Consider the following 18474-nt stretch of genomic DNA (forward strand, 5'->3'; position numbering starts at 1 on the left):
TATTTTAGACACTAGATAGTAGTATTTTCAAGAATAAAAACAATTTCCAAAACAATCCCACAATGTTTGCCAGGCAATATAACTTATTTCATAATTTGAAATCTGATTTTTTTATCTTATTTTTCTCAGACACCTCAATATGAAACACTACAGAAAGTAAATCTTATGTGAAGTTAACTAAAAATTTTAACTCGTATTGGTATTTCAACAGCATACCAGAGAACTATATATATATACAGTGTAATTATGTTAACTAACACCGTAATAGCTCAGTTGGTTAGAGCGTCGACCGCGTAACCTCATGTGAAGATCTGAGGTGTGTGGTTTAACGCTGGGTTAGAAGAGTTCCGACTACAGTAGCTATACTATACTTTGTTTGCGCATGTATCACCCTTTGAAAGCACGGCAATGATCGGTTGTTGTTTGTATGCATTATTATTTATTAATTATAATTATGTAATCACATTAGAAGGAACAGCCAGTCTATAGTAAATATATGTGTTTACCAGGGCAAATGATAGCGTTTTTATTTACTAAACACTTTATTAAGATGATCATACAATGGGTTGTTAGATTTGTAGGGATCCCCCGACTCTAATGTCTGTTTTTTCAACGCTCTTTCCATTTTCTCTGTCATTTCCTTTGCAAAGTCTAAAACTGAATTGCCCTCCCTGTCCAGTATTTTTGTAATGTCATACGTCAGTTCCAATGACTCCATGTATTGTTTCACACGAGTTTCACACCAGGTGAACCATTCTACATCTGATGTATACAGGGCTATAAAATGTAGACAATGACGGCCGCCATTATCTAACTTTGTGATTAATTGTGGGACTGACTCGCACAGATAAACACACTTCTCCCTGTGTCCAAACATACAACTCAAATGTAACACTGTCCACCCGTAGCTTTCTACAACTGTGGTTAGTGCTGGGTATTTCTCACACAAATAAACTAAAAGCTCCCTGCTACCTCCCGCACAACACTTGTGTAATATTGTCCACTCCCTTCCATTTCCATATAACCATTTGTCAGGATTACTAATTTTAACCCTAACATTATCAATCTCCAAGCCATACTTATCCACTAACTGAGACATGTACTGACTACACGCACAACTCCTATGAACCTCACAACCATCTTCTGTCTCACACTTGTGTTGTTCATCCTCAACTCTACACAAAGAGTTAAGTACAGTTTTCTCCACTGTCTGGAACAACAACATGGAGCGGTGTTTGTCCTGGAACATACAACAGTTTCCTGTCCCTGCTGCTACATTAAGTGGGGTTTGTCCTGCATGATTAGTGTCATGTAGCAAGTGTGGATAATCTTCACACAGCATTGACACCATCTCTTCTCTTCTGTTACATTGACATGCAACATGTAGGACATTGTTATTGTCATTATCCCTGACTGTTAGAGTGACGTCATACTTCAGTAGTTTACGGAACAGGTTCACATTCCCACTCTCCGCCACATGTAACAGTATGTCCTTATAAGGTTTGACTCCCTCACACAGAAGATATAAAGCACATTCTTCTGAACCATAACGACATGCTTTATTTAACAAGTCAACTTTTATCTCATCATTCAGGTATATAACAACTTTCTTAAGTACATCCACATCTCCCTTATCATACACAAGACCCCTTGTAATCAATGTCCACCAATCTGTGTCTTTGTCAGGTTTGACTCCCTTACGCAGAAGATATAAAGCACATTCTTCAGCACAGAGGTAACATGCTTTATTGAGCACCTCAAGTTTATTAACTTCTCTCTCAGTTAACAACTCGAAAAATCCCTCAAGAAAGACAGGATCTTTCCATACATCTAGAGAGCCAATACTAATACTTCCTTCATCAAAACCATTTCTCATAACAAAATGGTGCATCGTGGTGGATAAATCATTAGGGCCATTAAAAACTCTAACCCCTGCCATGCGCACCTCATGCCTAAACTCTTGGAGCAGACGTTTACACATGTCTGTATAATCATCAGATGATATGACAACCACATTTTCAGATGTTTTTGAGGTTGTTATATAACAAAGGAAATTTCTGGGACAATTCTTTATGTAACCAGCTGGGGTTTTCTCTCCATACAAAAGGCCTACTGTGAAATGTACAGAATCATGATCAAATTTGTACATTTCATCACCAGACAATCGATGTTTCTCCTTCCTTACTAAAAATCCTAGTAATCTTTCAAAACTTTTTTTCACAAATCCTACCTTTTTCTTACATGACATTTTAGTTCTGTCATCTTCACCATCAACCAAATCAATATCAAATGCTTCCTCTAACAATGTTTTGTTTACTTTATCACCATTTGGGTCTAAATCTGTTACCTTTATCTCCCCGCCATTGAGGAACAGAAACAAAATGGCAGAACATTCTGGTGACCTTGAAAATGCTTCTTTCAAAAATTTGACAGGCTTCATAAAGAAATCACTTCGTGTTTTCTGCAACTCATGATCATTAGACTCGCAGAAAAGCTGACAACATTTTGGGAATCCAATATTTGGGGCATAAGATAGAATGTTTTTTATTTCTTCCTCTGTCCATGAGAAATTGTCTGGCTTATACATCTCTAAAAGTTTCCTTTTTTCATCTGCAATTCTGTACTCACCTGAGCTCAGATCAATGATGTTATCTTGAATGAAAATTTCTCCCAAAGAACGCTTTTCCAAAGCATTAAATATTTCATTACGAATTGTAATGAGGAGAAAATTGGCCTGGATTTGTTCACCAACAAAAACCTTTTGTACATGTTTGAGCCTTTTGTTCCACTCTTGTACATCATTTCTACCTACATCTTCCTCACCAAAAATATCATCAATAAAAGTGACAAGATTAGAATTAGAAGTCATCAATTCAAAATCCTTAATGTCAAAAAGCTGACGGGGTTCTCTGCATTGCTGCTCCTCTATCAGCCAATGAAGGAGTTGAATGGCGGTAGAAGTTTTGCCATCTCCTGTGTTTCCCTTGATGACTAGAACTCTGTTCTTTTTTAGCTTGTCTTTAGCATCAAGGAAAGCTTTGGTCTCCAGGAATTTTTCCTTTTTCTTTTCTATTTCTTCTTTGATCATATCTTTTGTTTCTTCTGTATGAGAAAAAAAATAAGAGAGAAATGGTCATGCAGTGAAATTGATATTTAGATTTACACCTTTTAGAACTTTTATAAGTCATGGATTTGTTTAATAGGGCTAATATTGTAAAATCTACCCGACAGGAAACTCCAAGTTTTCAAACAGGGAATCAACTGCCATAGAATTGATTACCGGTAACTGTATATTACCTATATGACATTTTTTACCATGACATTTGATGACTTGCTATGTCTTTCAATGTCTCAGACATAACATGGGTTGTCTCCCCTTCATTTGTACTATATCAACAAGCATTCTGTGAGTATTGCTAAAACAATAAATGTCCCCTACCAGTGCCCTCAAGTTAAAACTTTAGCCAAATTTGAGTAAAAAAGTTTAGCCAAAACTGAAACATGATCATTTTATGAAAATAAGTTCATTCCAAACAATGTGTAAATTCAACTCTATTGGGTTGAATAAACAATGTTTCCTGCCCCTAAAAGATATTCAGGTATTCTTTTGGTATGTCTACTGTACAGAGTAAAAGAATCTAAAGTGAATTTAAAGTGAAATGTGTAATAACAGCCTTGGATTGAAATATAAACATGATTCTGCATAGCACAGCATAGTAATAATACCATTATTAAGAGAATGGAGAGTCATTACAAAACTTTAACCTCAATAATACAGAGAAAACAGTTAAGTCCATAATATGGAATAAAATTCAAAAAGTGAAAATATTTTTTTTTCATTTTTAACTGTACAAAAGTAGTGACACACACCCAAAGAACCTCTATGCAAAGAATCAGCATCCTAATACTATTATTAAGTGAATGGTGTGCCATTATAAAACTTTAACCAAAACTTTAACCTGAAGAATACAGAGAAACAAGAGATCCCAGAGGGATCTTTGCGCCCACCATTGAATGATCTTGATAGGTTCCATGTCAGATTGATCTTTTCTCTACGTTTCCCTTCCTCTAAGTCTTACTACTCTGTGTAAATTCAGAAACAGCCCTCTTGTACTTTTCAAACAAGGGGAACCTATATATAAAATTTAAGATTTAGCGATAATGGCTGTCTGTCGGCCATGTTGTTTTCGGATTGGTCCCAATATGCAAAACAAGAGATCCCAGAGGGATCTTGGTGCCCACCATTGAATGATCTTTATAAGTTTCATCCAGATTGATCTTTTCTCTACTTTTCCCTTCCTCTAAGTCTTACTAATCTGTGTAAATTCAGAAACAGCCCTCTTGTACTTTTCAAACAAGGGGAACCTATATATAAAATTTAAGATTTAGCGATAATGACTGTCTGTCGGCCTTGTTGTTTTCGGATTGGTCCCAATATGCAAAATTAAGCACTAAGGGGAACCTACATATAAAATTTGAGAAAGATCCCTTAAGTACTTTCTGAGAATAGTGATAACAAACTTCAATTGTCAAAATCCAAGATGGCTGCCTGTCGGCCATGTTGTTTTCTGATTAGTCTCAAAATGCAATATGCATAACAAGGCACCGAAGGGAACCTGCATATGACATTTCAGAAAGATCCCTTCAGTACTTTCTCAGAAATAGCGATAACAAACTTAAATTTTCAAAATCCAAGATGGCTGCCTGTCGGCCATGTTGTTTTGCGATTGGTCTCAAAATGCAATATGCATAACTAGGCACCAAGGGGAACCTACATATGAAATTTGAGAGAAATCCCTTTAGTACTTTCTGAGAAATAGCGATAACAAACTTCAATTGTCAATATCAAAGATGGCTGCCTGTCGGCCATGTTGTTTTCTGATTAGTCTCAAAATGCAATATGCATAACTAGCCACCAAGAGGAACCTTTATATGAAATTTGAGAAAGATACCTTCAGTACTTTCTGAGGATTAGCGATAACAAGAATCGCAGGGCGATTTGAATAGCCCACCATCTGATGATGGTGGGCTAAAAATTTAAGTTCATAATATGGAGAAAATTTCAATTTTTTTTATTTTTTTTATTTTTAACTGTACCAAAGTAATGCCAAACACCCAAAGAACCTCTATGCAAAGAATCAGCATCCTAATACTATTATTAAGTGAATGGTGTGCCATTATAAAACTTAAACCAAAACTTTACAACCGGACGGACGGACAGACAGACAGACAGACAGACAGACGGAAGCAGGCAAAACCTATAGTCTCCCAATTTCATCAGTAATTAAGGGGACTACTAATATACGCCCATCGAATACCATATAGTGTTTTATACTATCTTGCATGAAAAGAAGATTTGCATCACCTTATGAGTGGCATGCTAGAAATCTCTCCTTTCACTGCAATTCCGTCATGATCAATGTCTCATTAATAGTTTGAGAAAAACAAGTAATCAAAAGTCTCACCAACTCATTAAATAAAACTTTAAATATGATTGTAAAGCCTACCAAACAAAGAAATTAATTGACAGAAAACTGAAACAAGAGGCCCAAAGGGCCTTAACGGTCACCTGAGATTTGAAATATTTTGGCCAACTAAATTGACCCTTTTTGGCCCCACCCATCAGTCCTAATGGGGTCAGTCTATGAAGAGTATTTGATTCTAACATATAGTAGATAAGAAGATTTTTGAAATTTTAGTCAATTTGACCTTTTTGACCCCACCCATCACAGCCCCTGGGGGTCAACCAGGGCCAACATGTACATAACATCAAACTGTAATCCCATGCTGATAATTTGAACCAAGTTAGAATGAATTCCAATACAAATCCAACAAATAAAAGTTAAAAATGTGATTTCCCTATATAAAGTATAGTAAAGTTTACCCCCTCCCCAGGGGCAAACGTGAGACCCCAGGGTCATGAAATTCACAATTTTGGTAAAGCACCTTAAGACCCTTCCATCTATGAAGAGTATTTGATTCTACCATATCTGAGAGTAGAGAAGAAGATTTTTGAAATTTCAGTCAATTTGACCTTTTTGGCCCCGCCCACCAGCCCCTGGGGGTCAACCAGAGCCAACATGTACATACCATCAAACTGTCATCCCATGCTGATAATTTGAACCAAGTTAGAATGAATTCCAATACAAATCCAACAAATAATAGTCAAAAATGTGATTAATCCATATATAAACTATAGCAAAGTTTACCCCCTCCCCAGGGGCAAACGTGAGACCCCAGGGTCATGAAATTCACAATTTTGGTAAAGCACCTTAAGACCCTTCCATCTATGAAGAGTATTTGATTCTACCATATCTGAGAGTAGAGAAGAAGATTTTTGAAATTTCAGTTAATTTGACCCTTTTTGGCCCCACCCACCAGCCCCTTGGGGTCAACCAGGGCCAACATGTACATACCATCAAACTGTCATCCCATGCTGATAATTTGAACCAAGTTAGAATGAATTCCAATACAAATCCAACAAATAATAGTCAAAAATGTGATTTCCCAATATAAACTATAGTAAAGTTTACCCCCTACCCAGTGGCAAACGTGAGACCCCAGGGTCATGAAATTCACAATTATGGTAAAGCACCTTAAGACCCTTCCATCTATGAAGAGTATTTGATTCTACCATATCTGAGAGTAGAGAAGAAGATTTTTGAAAGTTTAGTCAATTTGACCTTTTTTGGCCCCGCCCACCAGCCCCTGGGGGTCAATTAGGGCCAACATGTACATACCATCAAACTGTCATCCCATGCTGATAATTTGAACCAAGTTAGAATGAATTCCAATACAAATCCAACAAATAATAGTCAAAAATGTGATTTCCCAATATAAACTATAGTAAAGTTTACCCCCTACCCAGGGGCAAACGTGAGACCCCAGGGTCATGCAATTCACAATTTTGGTAAAGCACCACAAGACCCTTTCATCTATAAAGAGTGTTTGACTCCACCATATCTGAGAGTAGAGAAGAAGATTTTTGAAAGTTTAGTCAATTTGACCTTTTTTGGCCCCGCCCACCAGCCCCTGGGGGTTAATTAGGGCCAACATGTACATACCATCAAAGTGTCATCCCATGCTGATAATTTGATACAAGTTAGAATGAATTCCAATACAAATCCAACAAATAATAGTCAAAAATGTGATTTCCCTATATAACTATAGGTAAAGTTTACCCCCTCCCCAGGGGCAAACTGTGAGACCCCAGGGTCATGAAATTCACATTTTTGGTAAAGCACCTTAAGACCCTTCCATCTATGAAGAGTATTTGATTCTACCATATCTGAGAGTAGAGAAGAAGATTTTTGAAATTTCAGTCAATTTGACCCTTTTTTGGCCCCGCCCACCAGCCCCTGGGGGTCAATTAGGGCCAACATGTACATACCATCAACTGTCATCCCATGCTGATAATTTGAACCAAGTTAGAATGAATTCCAATACAAATCCAACAAATAATAGTCAAAAATGTGATTTCCCAATATAAACTATAGTAAAGTTTACCCCCCTACCCAGTGGCAAACGTGAGACCCCAGGGTCATGAAATTCACAATTATGGTAAAGCACCTTAAGACCCTTCCATCTATGAAGAGTATTTGATTCTACCATATCGAGAGTAGAGAAGAAGATTTTGAAAGTTTAGTCAATTTGACCTTTTTTGGCCCCGCCCACCAGCCCCTGGGGTCAATTAGGGCCAACATGTACATACCATCAACTGTCATCCCATGCTGATAATTTGAACCAAGTTAGAATGAATTCCAATACAAATCCAACAAATAATAGTCAAAATGTGATTTCCCAATATAAACTATAGTAAAGTTTACCCCCTACCCAGGGGCAAACTGAGACCCCAGGGTCATGCAATTCACAAATTTTGGTAAAGCACCACAAGACCCTTTCATCTAAAGAGTGTTTGACTCCACCATATCTGAGAGTAAGAGAAGAGATTTTTGAAAGTTAGTCAAATTGACCTTTTTGGCCCGCCCACCAGCCCTGGGGGTAATTAGGGCCAACATGTACATACCATCAAAGTGTCATCCCATGCTGATAATTTGATACAAGTTAGAATGAATTCCAATACAAATCCAACAAATAATAGTCAAAAATGTGATTTCCCTATATAAACTATGGTAAAGTTTACCCCCTCCCCAGGGGCAAATGTGAGACCCCAGGGTCATGAGATTCACAATTTTGGTAAAGCACCTGAAGACCCTTTCATCTATGAAGAGTATTTGATTCTACCATATCTGAGAGTAGAGAAGAAGATTTTTGAAATTTCAGTCAATTTGACCCTTTTTGGCCCCGCCCACCAGCCCCTGGGGGTCAACCAGGGCCAACATGTACATACCATCAAAGTGTCATCCCATGCTGATAATTTGATACAAGTTAGAATGAATTCCAATACAAATCCAACAAATAATAGTCAAAAATGTGATTTCCCTATATAAACTATGGTAAAGTTTACCCCCTCCCCAGGGGCAAATGTGAGACCCCAGGGTCATGAAATTCACAATTTTGGTAAAGCACCTTAAGACCCTTCCATCTATGAAGAGTATTTGATTCTACCATATCTGAGAGTAGAGAAGAAGATTTTTGAAATTTCAGTCAATTTGACCCTTTTTGGCCCCGCCCACCAGCCCCTGGGGGTCAACCAGGGCCAACATGTACATACCATCAAACTGTCATCCCATGCTGATAATTTGAACCAAGTTAGAATGAATTCCAATACAAATCCAACAAATAATAGTCAAAAATGTGATTTCCCAATATAAACTATAGTAAAGTTTACCCCCTACCCAGTGGCAAACGTGAGACCCCAGGGTCATGAAATTCACAATTATGGTAAAGCACCTTAAGACCCTTCCATCTATGAAGAGTATTTGATTCTACCATATCTGAGAGTAGAGAAGAAGATTTTTGAAAGTTTAGTCAATTTGACCTTTTTTGGCCCTGCCCACCAGCCCCTGGGGGTCAATTAGGGCCAACATGTACATACCATCAAACTGTCATCCCATGCTGATAATTTGAACCAAGTTAGAATGAATTCCAATACAAATCCAACAAATAATAGTCAAAAATGTGATTTCCCAATATAAACTATAGTAAAGTTTACCCCCTACCCAGGGGCAAACGTGAGACCCCAGGGTCATGCAATTCACAATTTTGGTAAAGCACCACAAGACCCTTTCATCTATAAAGAGTGTTTGACTCCACCATATCTGAGAGTAGAGAAGAAGATTTTTGAAAGTTTAGTCAATTTGACCTTTTTTGGCCCCGCCCACCAGCCCCTGGGGGTTAATTAGGGCCAACATGTACATACCATCAAAGTGTCATCCCATGCTGATAATTTGATACAAGTTAGAATGAATTCCAATACAAATCCAACAAATAATAGTCAAAAATGTGATTTCCCTATATAAACTATGGTAAAGTTTACCCCCTCCCCAGGGGCAAATGTGAGACCCCAGGGTCATGAGATTCACAATTTTGGTAAAGCACCTGAAGACCCTTCCATCTATGAAGAGTATTTGATTCTACCATATCTGAGAGTAGAGAAGAAGATTTTTGAAATTTCAGTCAATTTGACCCTTTTTGGCCCCGCCCACCAGCCCCTGGGGGTCAACCAGGGCCAACATGTACATACCATCAAACTGTCATCCCATGCTGATAATTTGAACCAAGTTAGAATGAATTCCAATACAAATCCAACAAATAATAGTCAAAAATGTGATTAATCCATATATAAACTATAGCAAAGTTTACCCCCTCCCCAGGGGCAAACGTGAGACCCCAGGGTCATGAAATTCACAATTTTGGTAAAGCACCTTAAGACCCTTCCATCTATGAAGAGTATTTGATTCTACCATATCTGAGAGTAGAGAAGAAGATTTTTGAAATTTCAGTCAATTTGACCCTTTTTGGCCCCACCCACCAGCCCCTGGGGATCAACCAGGGCCAACATGTACATACCATCAAACTGTCATCCCATGCTGATAATTTGAACCAAGTTAGAATGAATTCCAATACAAATCCAACAAATAATAGTTAAAAATGTGATTTCCCTATATAAAGTATAGTAAAGTTTACCCCCTCCCCAGGGGCAAACGTGAGACCCCAGGGTCATGAAATTCACAATTTTGGTAAAGCACCTTAAGACCCTTCCATCTATGAAGAGTATTTGATTCTACCATATCTGAGAGTAGAGAAGAAGATTTTTGAAATTTCAGTCAATTTGACCTTTTTGGCCCCGCCCACCAGCCCCTGGGGGTCAACCAGAGCCAACATGTACATACCATCAAACTGTCATCCCATGCTGATAATTTGAACCAAGTTAGAATGAATTCCAATACAAATCCAACAAATAATAGTCAAAAATGTGATTAATCCATATATAAACTATAGCAAAGTTTACCCCCTCCCCAGGGGCAAACGTGAGACCCCAGGGTCATGAAATTCACAATTTTGGTAAAGCACCTTAAGACCCTTCCATCTATGAAGAGTATTTGATTCTACCATATCTGAGAGTAGAGAAGAAGATTTTTGAAATTTCAGTTAATTTGACCCTTTTTGGCCCCGCCCACCAGCCCCTTGGGGTCAACCAGGGCCAACATGTACATACCATCAAACTGTCATCCCATGCTGATAATTTGAACCAAGTTAGAATGAATTCCAATACAAATCCAACAAATAATAGTCAAAAATGTGATTTCCCAATATAAACTATAGTAAAGTTTACCCCCTACCCAGTGGCAAACGTGAGACCCCAGGGTCATGAAATTCACAATTATGGTAAAGCACCTTAAGACCCTTCCATCTATGAAGAGTATTTGATTCTACCATATCTGAGAGTAGAGAAGAAGATTTTTGAAAGTTTAGTCAATTTGACCTTTTTTGGCCCCGCCCACCAGCCCCTGGGGGTCAATTAGGGCCAACATGTACATACCATCAAACTGTCATCCCATGCTGATAATTTGAACCAAGTTAGAATGAATTCCAATACAAATCCAACAAATAATAGTCAAAAATGTGATTTCCCTATATAAACTATAGTAAAGTTTACCCCCTCCCCAGGGGCAAACGTGAGACCCCAGGGTCATGCAATTCACAATTTTGGTAAAGCACCACAAGACCCTTTCATCTATAAAGAGTGTTTGACTCCACCATATCTGAGAGTAGAGAAGAAGATTTTTGAAAGTTTAGTCAATTTGACCTTTTTTGGCCCCGCCCACCAGCCCCTGGGGGTTAATTAGGGCCAACATGTACATACCATCAAAGTGTCATCCCATGCTGATAATTTGATACAAGTTAGAATGAATTCCAATACAAATCCAACAAATAATAGTCAAAAATGTGATTTCCCTATATAAACTATGGTAAAGTTTACCCCCTCCCCAGGGGCAAATGTGAGACCCCAGGGTCATGAAATTCACAATTTTGGTAAAGCACCTGAAGACCCTTTCATCTATGAAGAGTATTTGATTCTACCATATCTGAGAGTAGAGAAGAAGATTTTTGAAATTTCAGTCAATTTGACCCTTTTTGGCCCCGCCCACCAGCCCCTGGGGGTCAACCAGGGCCAACATGTACATACCATCAAACTGTCATCCCATGCTGATAATTTGAACCAAGTTAGAATGAATTCCAATACAAATCCAACAAATAATAGTCAAAAATGTGATTAATCCATATATAAACTATAGCAAAGTTTACCCCCTCCCCAGGGGCAAACGTGAGACCCCAGGGTCATGAAATTCACAATTTTGGTAAAGCACCTTAAGACCCTTCCATCTATGAAGAGTATTTGATTCTACCATATCTGAGAGTAGAGAAGAAGATTTTTGAAAGTTAAGTCAATTTGACCTTTTTTGGCCCCGCCCACCAGCCCCTGGGGGTCAATTAGGGCCAACATGTACATACCATCAAACTGTCATCCTATGCTGATAATTTGAACCAAGTTACTGTAGAATGAATTCCAATACAAATCCAACAAATAATAGTCAAAAATGTGATTTCCCAATATAAACTATAGTAAAGTTTACCCCCTACCAAGGGGCAAACGTGAGACCCCAGGGTCATGCAATTCACAATTTTGGTAAAGCACCACAAGACCCTTTCATCTATAAAGAGTGTTTGACTCCACCATATCTGAGAGTAGAGAAGAAGATATTTGAAAGTTTAGTCAATTTGACCTTTTTTGGCCCCGCCCACCAGCCCCTGGGGGTCAATTAGGGCCAACATGTACATACCATCAAACTGTCATCCCATGCTGATAATTTGAACCAAGTTAGAATGAATTCCAATACAAATCCAACAAATAATAGTCAAAAATGTGATTTCCCAATATAAACTATAGTAAAGTTTACCCCCTACCCAGTGGCAAACGTGAGACCCCAGGGTCATGAAATTCACAATTATGGTAAAGCACCTTAAGACCCTTCCATCTATGAAGAGTATTTTATTCTACCATATCTGAGAGTAGAGAAGAAGATTTTTGAAAGTTTAGTCAATTTGACCTTTTTTGGCCCCGCCCACCAGCCCCTGGGGGTTAATTAGGGCCAACATGTACATACCATTAAAGTGTCATCCCATGCTGATAATTTGATACAAGTTAGAATGAATTCCAATACAAATCCAACAAATAATAGTCAAAAATGTGATTTCGCTATATAAACTATGGTAAAGTTTACCCCCTCCCCAGGGGCAAATGTGAGACCCCAGGGTCATGAAATTCACAATTTTGGTAAAGAACCTTAAGACCCTTCCATCTATGAAGAGTATTTGATTCTACCATATCTGAGAGTAGAGAAGAAGATTTTTGAAATTTCAGTCAATTTGACCCTTTTTGGCCCCACCCACCAGCCCCTGGGGGTCAACCAGGGCCAACATGTACATACCATCAAACTGTCATCCCATGCTGATAATTTGAACCAAGTTAGAATGAATTCCAATACAAATCCAACAAATAATAGTTAAAAATGTGATTTCCCTATATAAAGTATAGTAAAGTTTACCCCCTCCCCAGGGGCAAACGTGAGACCCCAGGGTCATGAAATTCACAATTTTGGTAAAGCACCTTAAGACCCTTCCATCTATGAAGAGTATTTGATTCTACCATATCTGAGAGTAGAGAAGAAGATTTTTGAAATTTCAGTCAATTTGACCTTTTTGGCCCCGCCCACCAGCCCCTGGGGGTCAACCAGAGCCAACATGTACATACCATCAAACTGTCATCCCATGCTGATAATTTGAACCAAGTTAGAATGAATTCCAATACAAATCCAACAAATAATAGTCAAAAATGTGATTTATCCATATATAAACTATAGCAAAGTTTACCCCCTCCCCAGGGGCAAACGTGAGACCCCAGGGTCATGAAATTCACAATTTTGGTAAAGCACCTTAAGACCCTTCCATCTATGAAGAGTATTTGATTCTACCATATCTGAGAGTAGAGAAGAAGATTTTTGAAATTTCAGTTAATTTGACCCTTTTTGGCCCCGCCCACCAGCCCCTTGGGGTCAACCAGGGCCAACATGTACATACCATCAAACTGTCATCCCATGCTGATAATTTGAACCAAGTTAGAATGAATTCCAATACAAATCCAACAAATAATAGTCAAAAATGTGATTTCCCTATATAAACTATGGTAAAGTTTACCCCCTCCCCAGGGGCAAATGTGAGACCCCAGGGTCATGCAATTCACAATTTTGGTAAAGCACCACAAGACCCTTTCATCTATAAAGAGTGTTTGACTCCACCATATCTGAGAGTAGAGAAGAAGATATTTGAAAGTTTAGTCAATTTGACCTTTTTTGGCCCCGCCCACCAGCCCCTGGGGGTCAATTAGGGCCAACATGTACATACCATCAAAGTGTCATCCCATGCTGATAATTTGAACCAAGTTAGAATGAATTCCAATACAAATCCAACAAATAATAGTCAAAAATGTGATTTCCCTATATAAACTATAGTAAAGTTTACCCCCTCCCCAGGGGCAAACGTGAGACCCCAGGGTCATGAAATTCACAATTTTGGTAAAGCACCTGAAGACCCTTCCATCTATGAAGAGTATTTGATTCTACCATATCTGAGAGTAGAGAAGAAGATTTTTGAAAGTTTAGTCAATTTGACCTTTTTTGGCCCCGCCCACCAGCCCCTGAGGGTCAATTAGGGCCAACATGTACATACCATCAAACTGTAATCCTATGCTGATAATTTGAACCAAGTTAGAATGAATTCCAAACAAATCCAACAAATAATAGTCAAAAATGTGATTTCCCAATATAAACTATAGTAAAGTTTACCCCCTACCCAGGGGCAAACGCGAGACCCCAGGGTCATGCAATTCACAATTTTGGTAAAGCACCACAAGACCCTTTCATCTATAAAGAGTGTTTGACTCCACCATATCTGAGAGTAGAGAAGAAGATTTTTGAAAGTTTAGTCAATTTGACCTTTTTTGGCCCCGCCCACCAGCCCCTGGGGGTCAATTAGGGCCAACATGTACATACCATCAAAGTGTCATCCCATGCTGATAATTTGATACAAGTTAGAATGAATTCCAATACAAATCCAACAAATAATAGTCAAAAATGTGATTTCCCTATATAAACTATAGTAAAGTTTACCCCCTCCCCAGGGGCAAACGTGAGACCCCAGGGTCATGCAATTCACAATTTTGGTAAAGCACCACAAGACCCTTTCATCTATAAAGAGTGTTTGACTCCACCATATCTGAGAGTAAAGAAGAAGATTTTTGAAGTTTTAGTCAATTTGACCCTTTTTGGCCCCACCCCTCAGGCCCCTGGGGGGTGGGGACCACATAATTCACAATTTTTGTTGACCTTCAGCCATAGAAACTTTCTGCCAAATTTCATTGAATTTTGTTAAGTGGTTTTGGAGAAGAAGTCGAAAATGTAAAAAGTTTACGGACGCACGACGCACACTGCACGACGGACGACGACGGACAAAAGGCGATTAGAATAGGTCACTTGAGACTTCGTCTCAGGTGACCTAAAAACTAGAACTGTCGCCAGGATAGCTGACTAATACCCCCGCAATCTGCATGAGTCAATGGTGAATTGGAACTGTTAATTAGAGGCTAACTAAGATAACCCAGTAATATAGTGACCAGTTGCCACAACAACCATAATTTTGAAAAAAAGAAAGTGGTATGCTCATCTACCCATGGTCCTCTATATTTGTGTGAATTTTCATTGAAATCGGCCCTTCTGTTTAGGAGGAGTTGTCCGGACAAGCATAAATTTATGGTTCTTATCGGAAAACCTGTTTATAGTGACCAGTTGCCATAGCAACCATAATTTTGAAAAAAAAACCAAAAAAAACAAGAGGCCTATGAGCCTGACTAATAGCTGACTAATACCCCCGCAATCTGCATGAGTCAATGGTGAATTGGAACTGTTAATTAGAGGCTAACTAAGATAACCCAGTAATACTGTTTAACCCAAAGAACCTCTATGCAAAGAATCAGCACCCTAATACCATTATTAAGTAAATGGTGTACCATTAAAAAACTTTACAACCGGACGGACTGACGGACAGACAGACAGACAGACGGACGCAGGCAAAACCTATAGTCTCCCAATTTCATCGGTAATTAGTCACCTGAGATTTGAAATATTTCAGTTAATTTGATTGACCATTTTTGGCCCCGCCCATAAGCCCCTAGGGGTCAGTCAGGGCCAAAATGTGCATATTATCAAACTTTCATCCCATGCTGAAAATATTAATCAAGTTAGAATGAATTCCAATAGAAATCAAACAAATCAGTCAAAAATGTGAATTCCCTATATAAACTACAGTAAAATTTACCCCCTCCCCAGGGGTAAATGTGTGACCCCAGGGTCATGAATTTCAAAATTTTAATGCACTTTAAGATGCTTCCAACTATAAAGAGTACTTGATTCCACCTTATTTTAGTCTTGAGAAGATTTTTGAAATTTCAGTCAATTTGGCCCTTTTCAATCCCGCCCATCAGCCCCTGGGGGTCAGTCAGGGCCAACATGTTCATGCCATCAAACTCATCCGTTGCTGACAATGTTTACCAAATTAGAATGAATTCCAATAGAAAGAAAACAAATAAAAGTCAAAAATGTGATTTCCCTATATAAACTATTGTAAAGTTTACCCCCTCCCCAGGGGCAAATATGAGACCCCTGGGTCATGAAATTTACAATTTTGGTAAAGCATCTTAAGACCCTTCCATCTATGAAGAGTGTTTGATTCCAGCATATCTGCGAGTAGAGAAGACAATTTTTGAAGTTTTAGTCAATTCGACCCTTTTTAGCCCCGCCCCTCAGGCCCCTGGGGGTCAGGGACCATATAATTTACAATTTTGGTTGACCTTAAGCCATAAAAGTTTCCTGCTAAATTTCATGGAATTTGGTTAAGGGGTTTTGGAGAAGAAGTCGAAAATGTAAATTGTTTACGGACGGACGACGGACGACGACGGACAAAAGGGGATTAGAATAGGTCACTTGAGACTTTATCTCAGGTGACCTAAAAAGTGGTATGCACATCTACTCATGGTCGTCTATATTTGTGTGAAGTTTCATTGAAATCGGCCCTTCGGTTTAGGAGGATTTGTCCGGACAAACTTAAAGTTATGGTTCTTATCGGAAAACCTGTTTATAGTGACCAGTAGCCATAACAACCATAATTTTGAGAAAAATAAAATGGCATGCACATCTACACATGGTCCTCTATATTTGTGTGAAGTTTCATTGAAATCAGCCCATCGGTTTAGGAGGAGTTGTCCGGACAAACTTAAGTTATAGTTCTTATCAGAAAACCTGTTTATAGTGACCAGTTGCCATAGCAACCATAATTTTGAAAAAAAAAGAAAGTGGCATGCACATCTTCACATGGTCCTCTATATTTGTGTGAAGTTTCATTGAAATCGGCCCTTCAGTTTAGGAGAAGTTGTCCGGACAAACTTAAAGTTATGGTTCTTATCGGAAATGCGTCTACAGACAGACGGACGGACAGAAAACCTGATTCCAGTATACCCCCCTAACTTCGTTGCGGGGGTATAAAAAAAGAAAATGGCATGCACATCTACACATGGTCTTCTATATTTGTGTGAAGTTTCATTGAAATTGGCCATTTAGTTTAGGAGGAGTTGTCCGGACAAACTTAAAGTTATGGTTCTTATCGGAAAACCTGTTTATAGTGACCAGTTGCCATGGCAACCATAATTTTGAGAAAAATAAAGTGGCATGCACATTTACACATGATCATTAATATTTGTATGAAGTTTCATCGGAATTGACCCATCGATTTAGGAGGAGTTGTCCGGACAAAATGCGTCTATAGACATAGATTTGCTCAAATATTGTAGGCTTTTTATCGCAGCATGCTACAGGGCCAATATAATGTCTTTGGGCACATTCAGAAGTCTTTAATGTTTCCAGCACATTTGACCCACATGATCTTGAATGTGAGTCATGGTCATTTATTTAAACAAACTAGGTAGCCATCTAAGCATTCTACAGACCCAATATCAAATATCTGGGACTCTTGGTAATTGAGAAGAAGTTGTTTAAAGATTTTAGCCTACCTGACCCCTGTGACCTTGAATGAAGCATGCTACAGATCCAATATCAATTCAATGGAGGTTTTGGTTATTCAGAAGAAGTCGGTTAAAGATTTGAGCGTATTTGACACATGTGACCTTGAATGAAGGTCAACTTCATTAATTTGAACAAAACTTGGTAGCCCTTCACCCCAGCATGCTACAGACCCAATATCGACTCTTGGTTGTAGAGAAAAAATTGTATAAAGATTTAAGCATATTTGACGTCTGTGATCTTGAATGAATTCGAAGATCAAGGTAATTCATTTGAACAAACTTGGTAGCCCTTTACCCCAGCATGCTACAGACCAAATATCAACTCCCTGGGACTATTGGTTATTGAGAAGAAGTTGTTTAAATGGAAAGGTTGACGCCGGACGGACATTGGGCTACAGCATAAGCTCACTTGCCCTTGGGGCAGTTGAGCTATAAACAAATAAACATTTCTATCATACAATGTAATGGTACCGTAGAATTATTTCACCAGACAATGATCATGACCCATCATGTGATTGCTGCCACTAGGTACTGTACTGTATTAAAGTGGAACATGAAACTGAGACAGATTTGATTTGAATTATACAGGAGATAAATTTGACGTCAGCATGCATCCTCTGATCAATAAATCACTGATGTTTAATCCTATATTTTGAATTATGTTGGTACTTCTGATCCCAAATATTAAGAATCGTTTGCATTTTCGCACGTCAACAACACTCACTTATCAAAGGCAGTAGATCAGCATGGATTTCTGTAAAATAAGAAATTCATATTAAATACTTGTACGTTAAAATACTGATGTCGGAGTTCAAAGAAAATTCTTTTGTACATTATTAAATACAATTACATATTTATGTCTAATGCATGGATCTTGT

General features: G+C 38.4%; 1 protein-coding gene across 1 annotated transcript; it reads right to left on the reverse strand.

The window, feature by feature from the left end:
* Positions 1-18349, reverse strand: LOC117318537. Its single transcript, XM_033873512.1, has 2 exons — positions 18321-18349; positions 1-3102 (listed from the first exon to the last, which is right to left on the reverse strand). The coding sequence occupies exon 2, from the start codon at positions 3086-3088 to the stop codon at positions 527-529; it is 2562 nt and encodes an 853-aa protein (XP_033729403.1). The 5' UTR covers positions 3089-3102; positions 18321-18349; the 3' UTR covers positions 1-526.
* Positions 18350-18474: the final 125 nt, after the last annotated feature.

This window comes from Pecten maximus, unplaced genomic scaffold, assembly GCF_902652985.1.
Source record: "Pecten maximus unplaced genomic scaffold, xPecMax1.1, whole genome shotgun sequence".
NCBI classification, from domain to species: domain Eukaryota; kingdom Metazoa; phylum Mollusca; class Bivalvia; order Pectinida; family Pectinidae; genus Pecten; species Pecten maximus.

Coding starts and splice junctions, on each gene's coding strand:
- LOC117318537 (XM_033873512.1), bottom strand. CDS start 3,088: ATGATCAAAGAAGAAATAGAAAAGAAAAAGGAAAAATTCCTGGAGACC.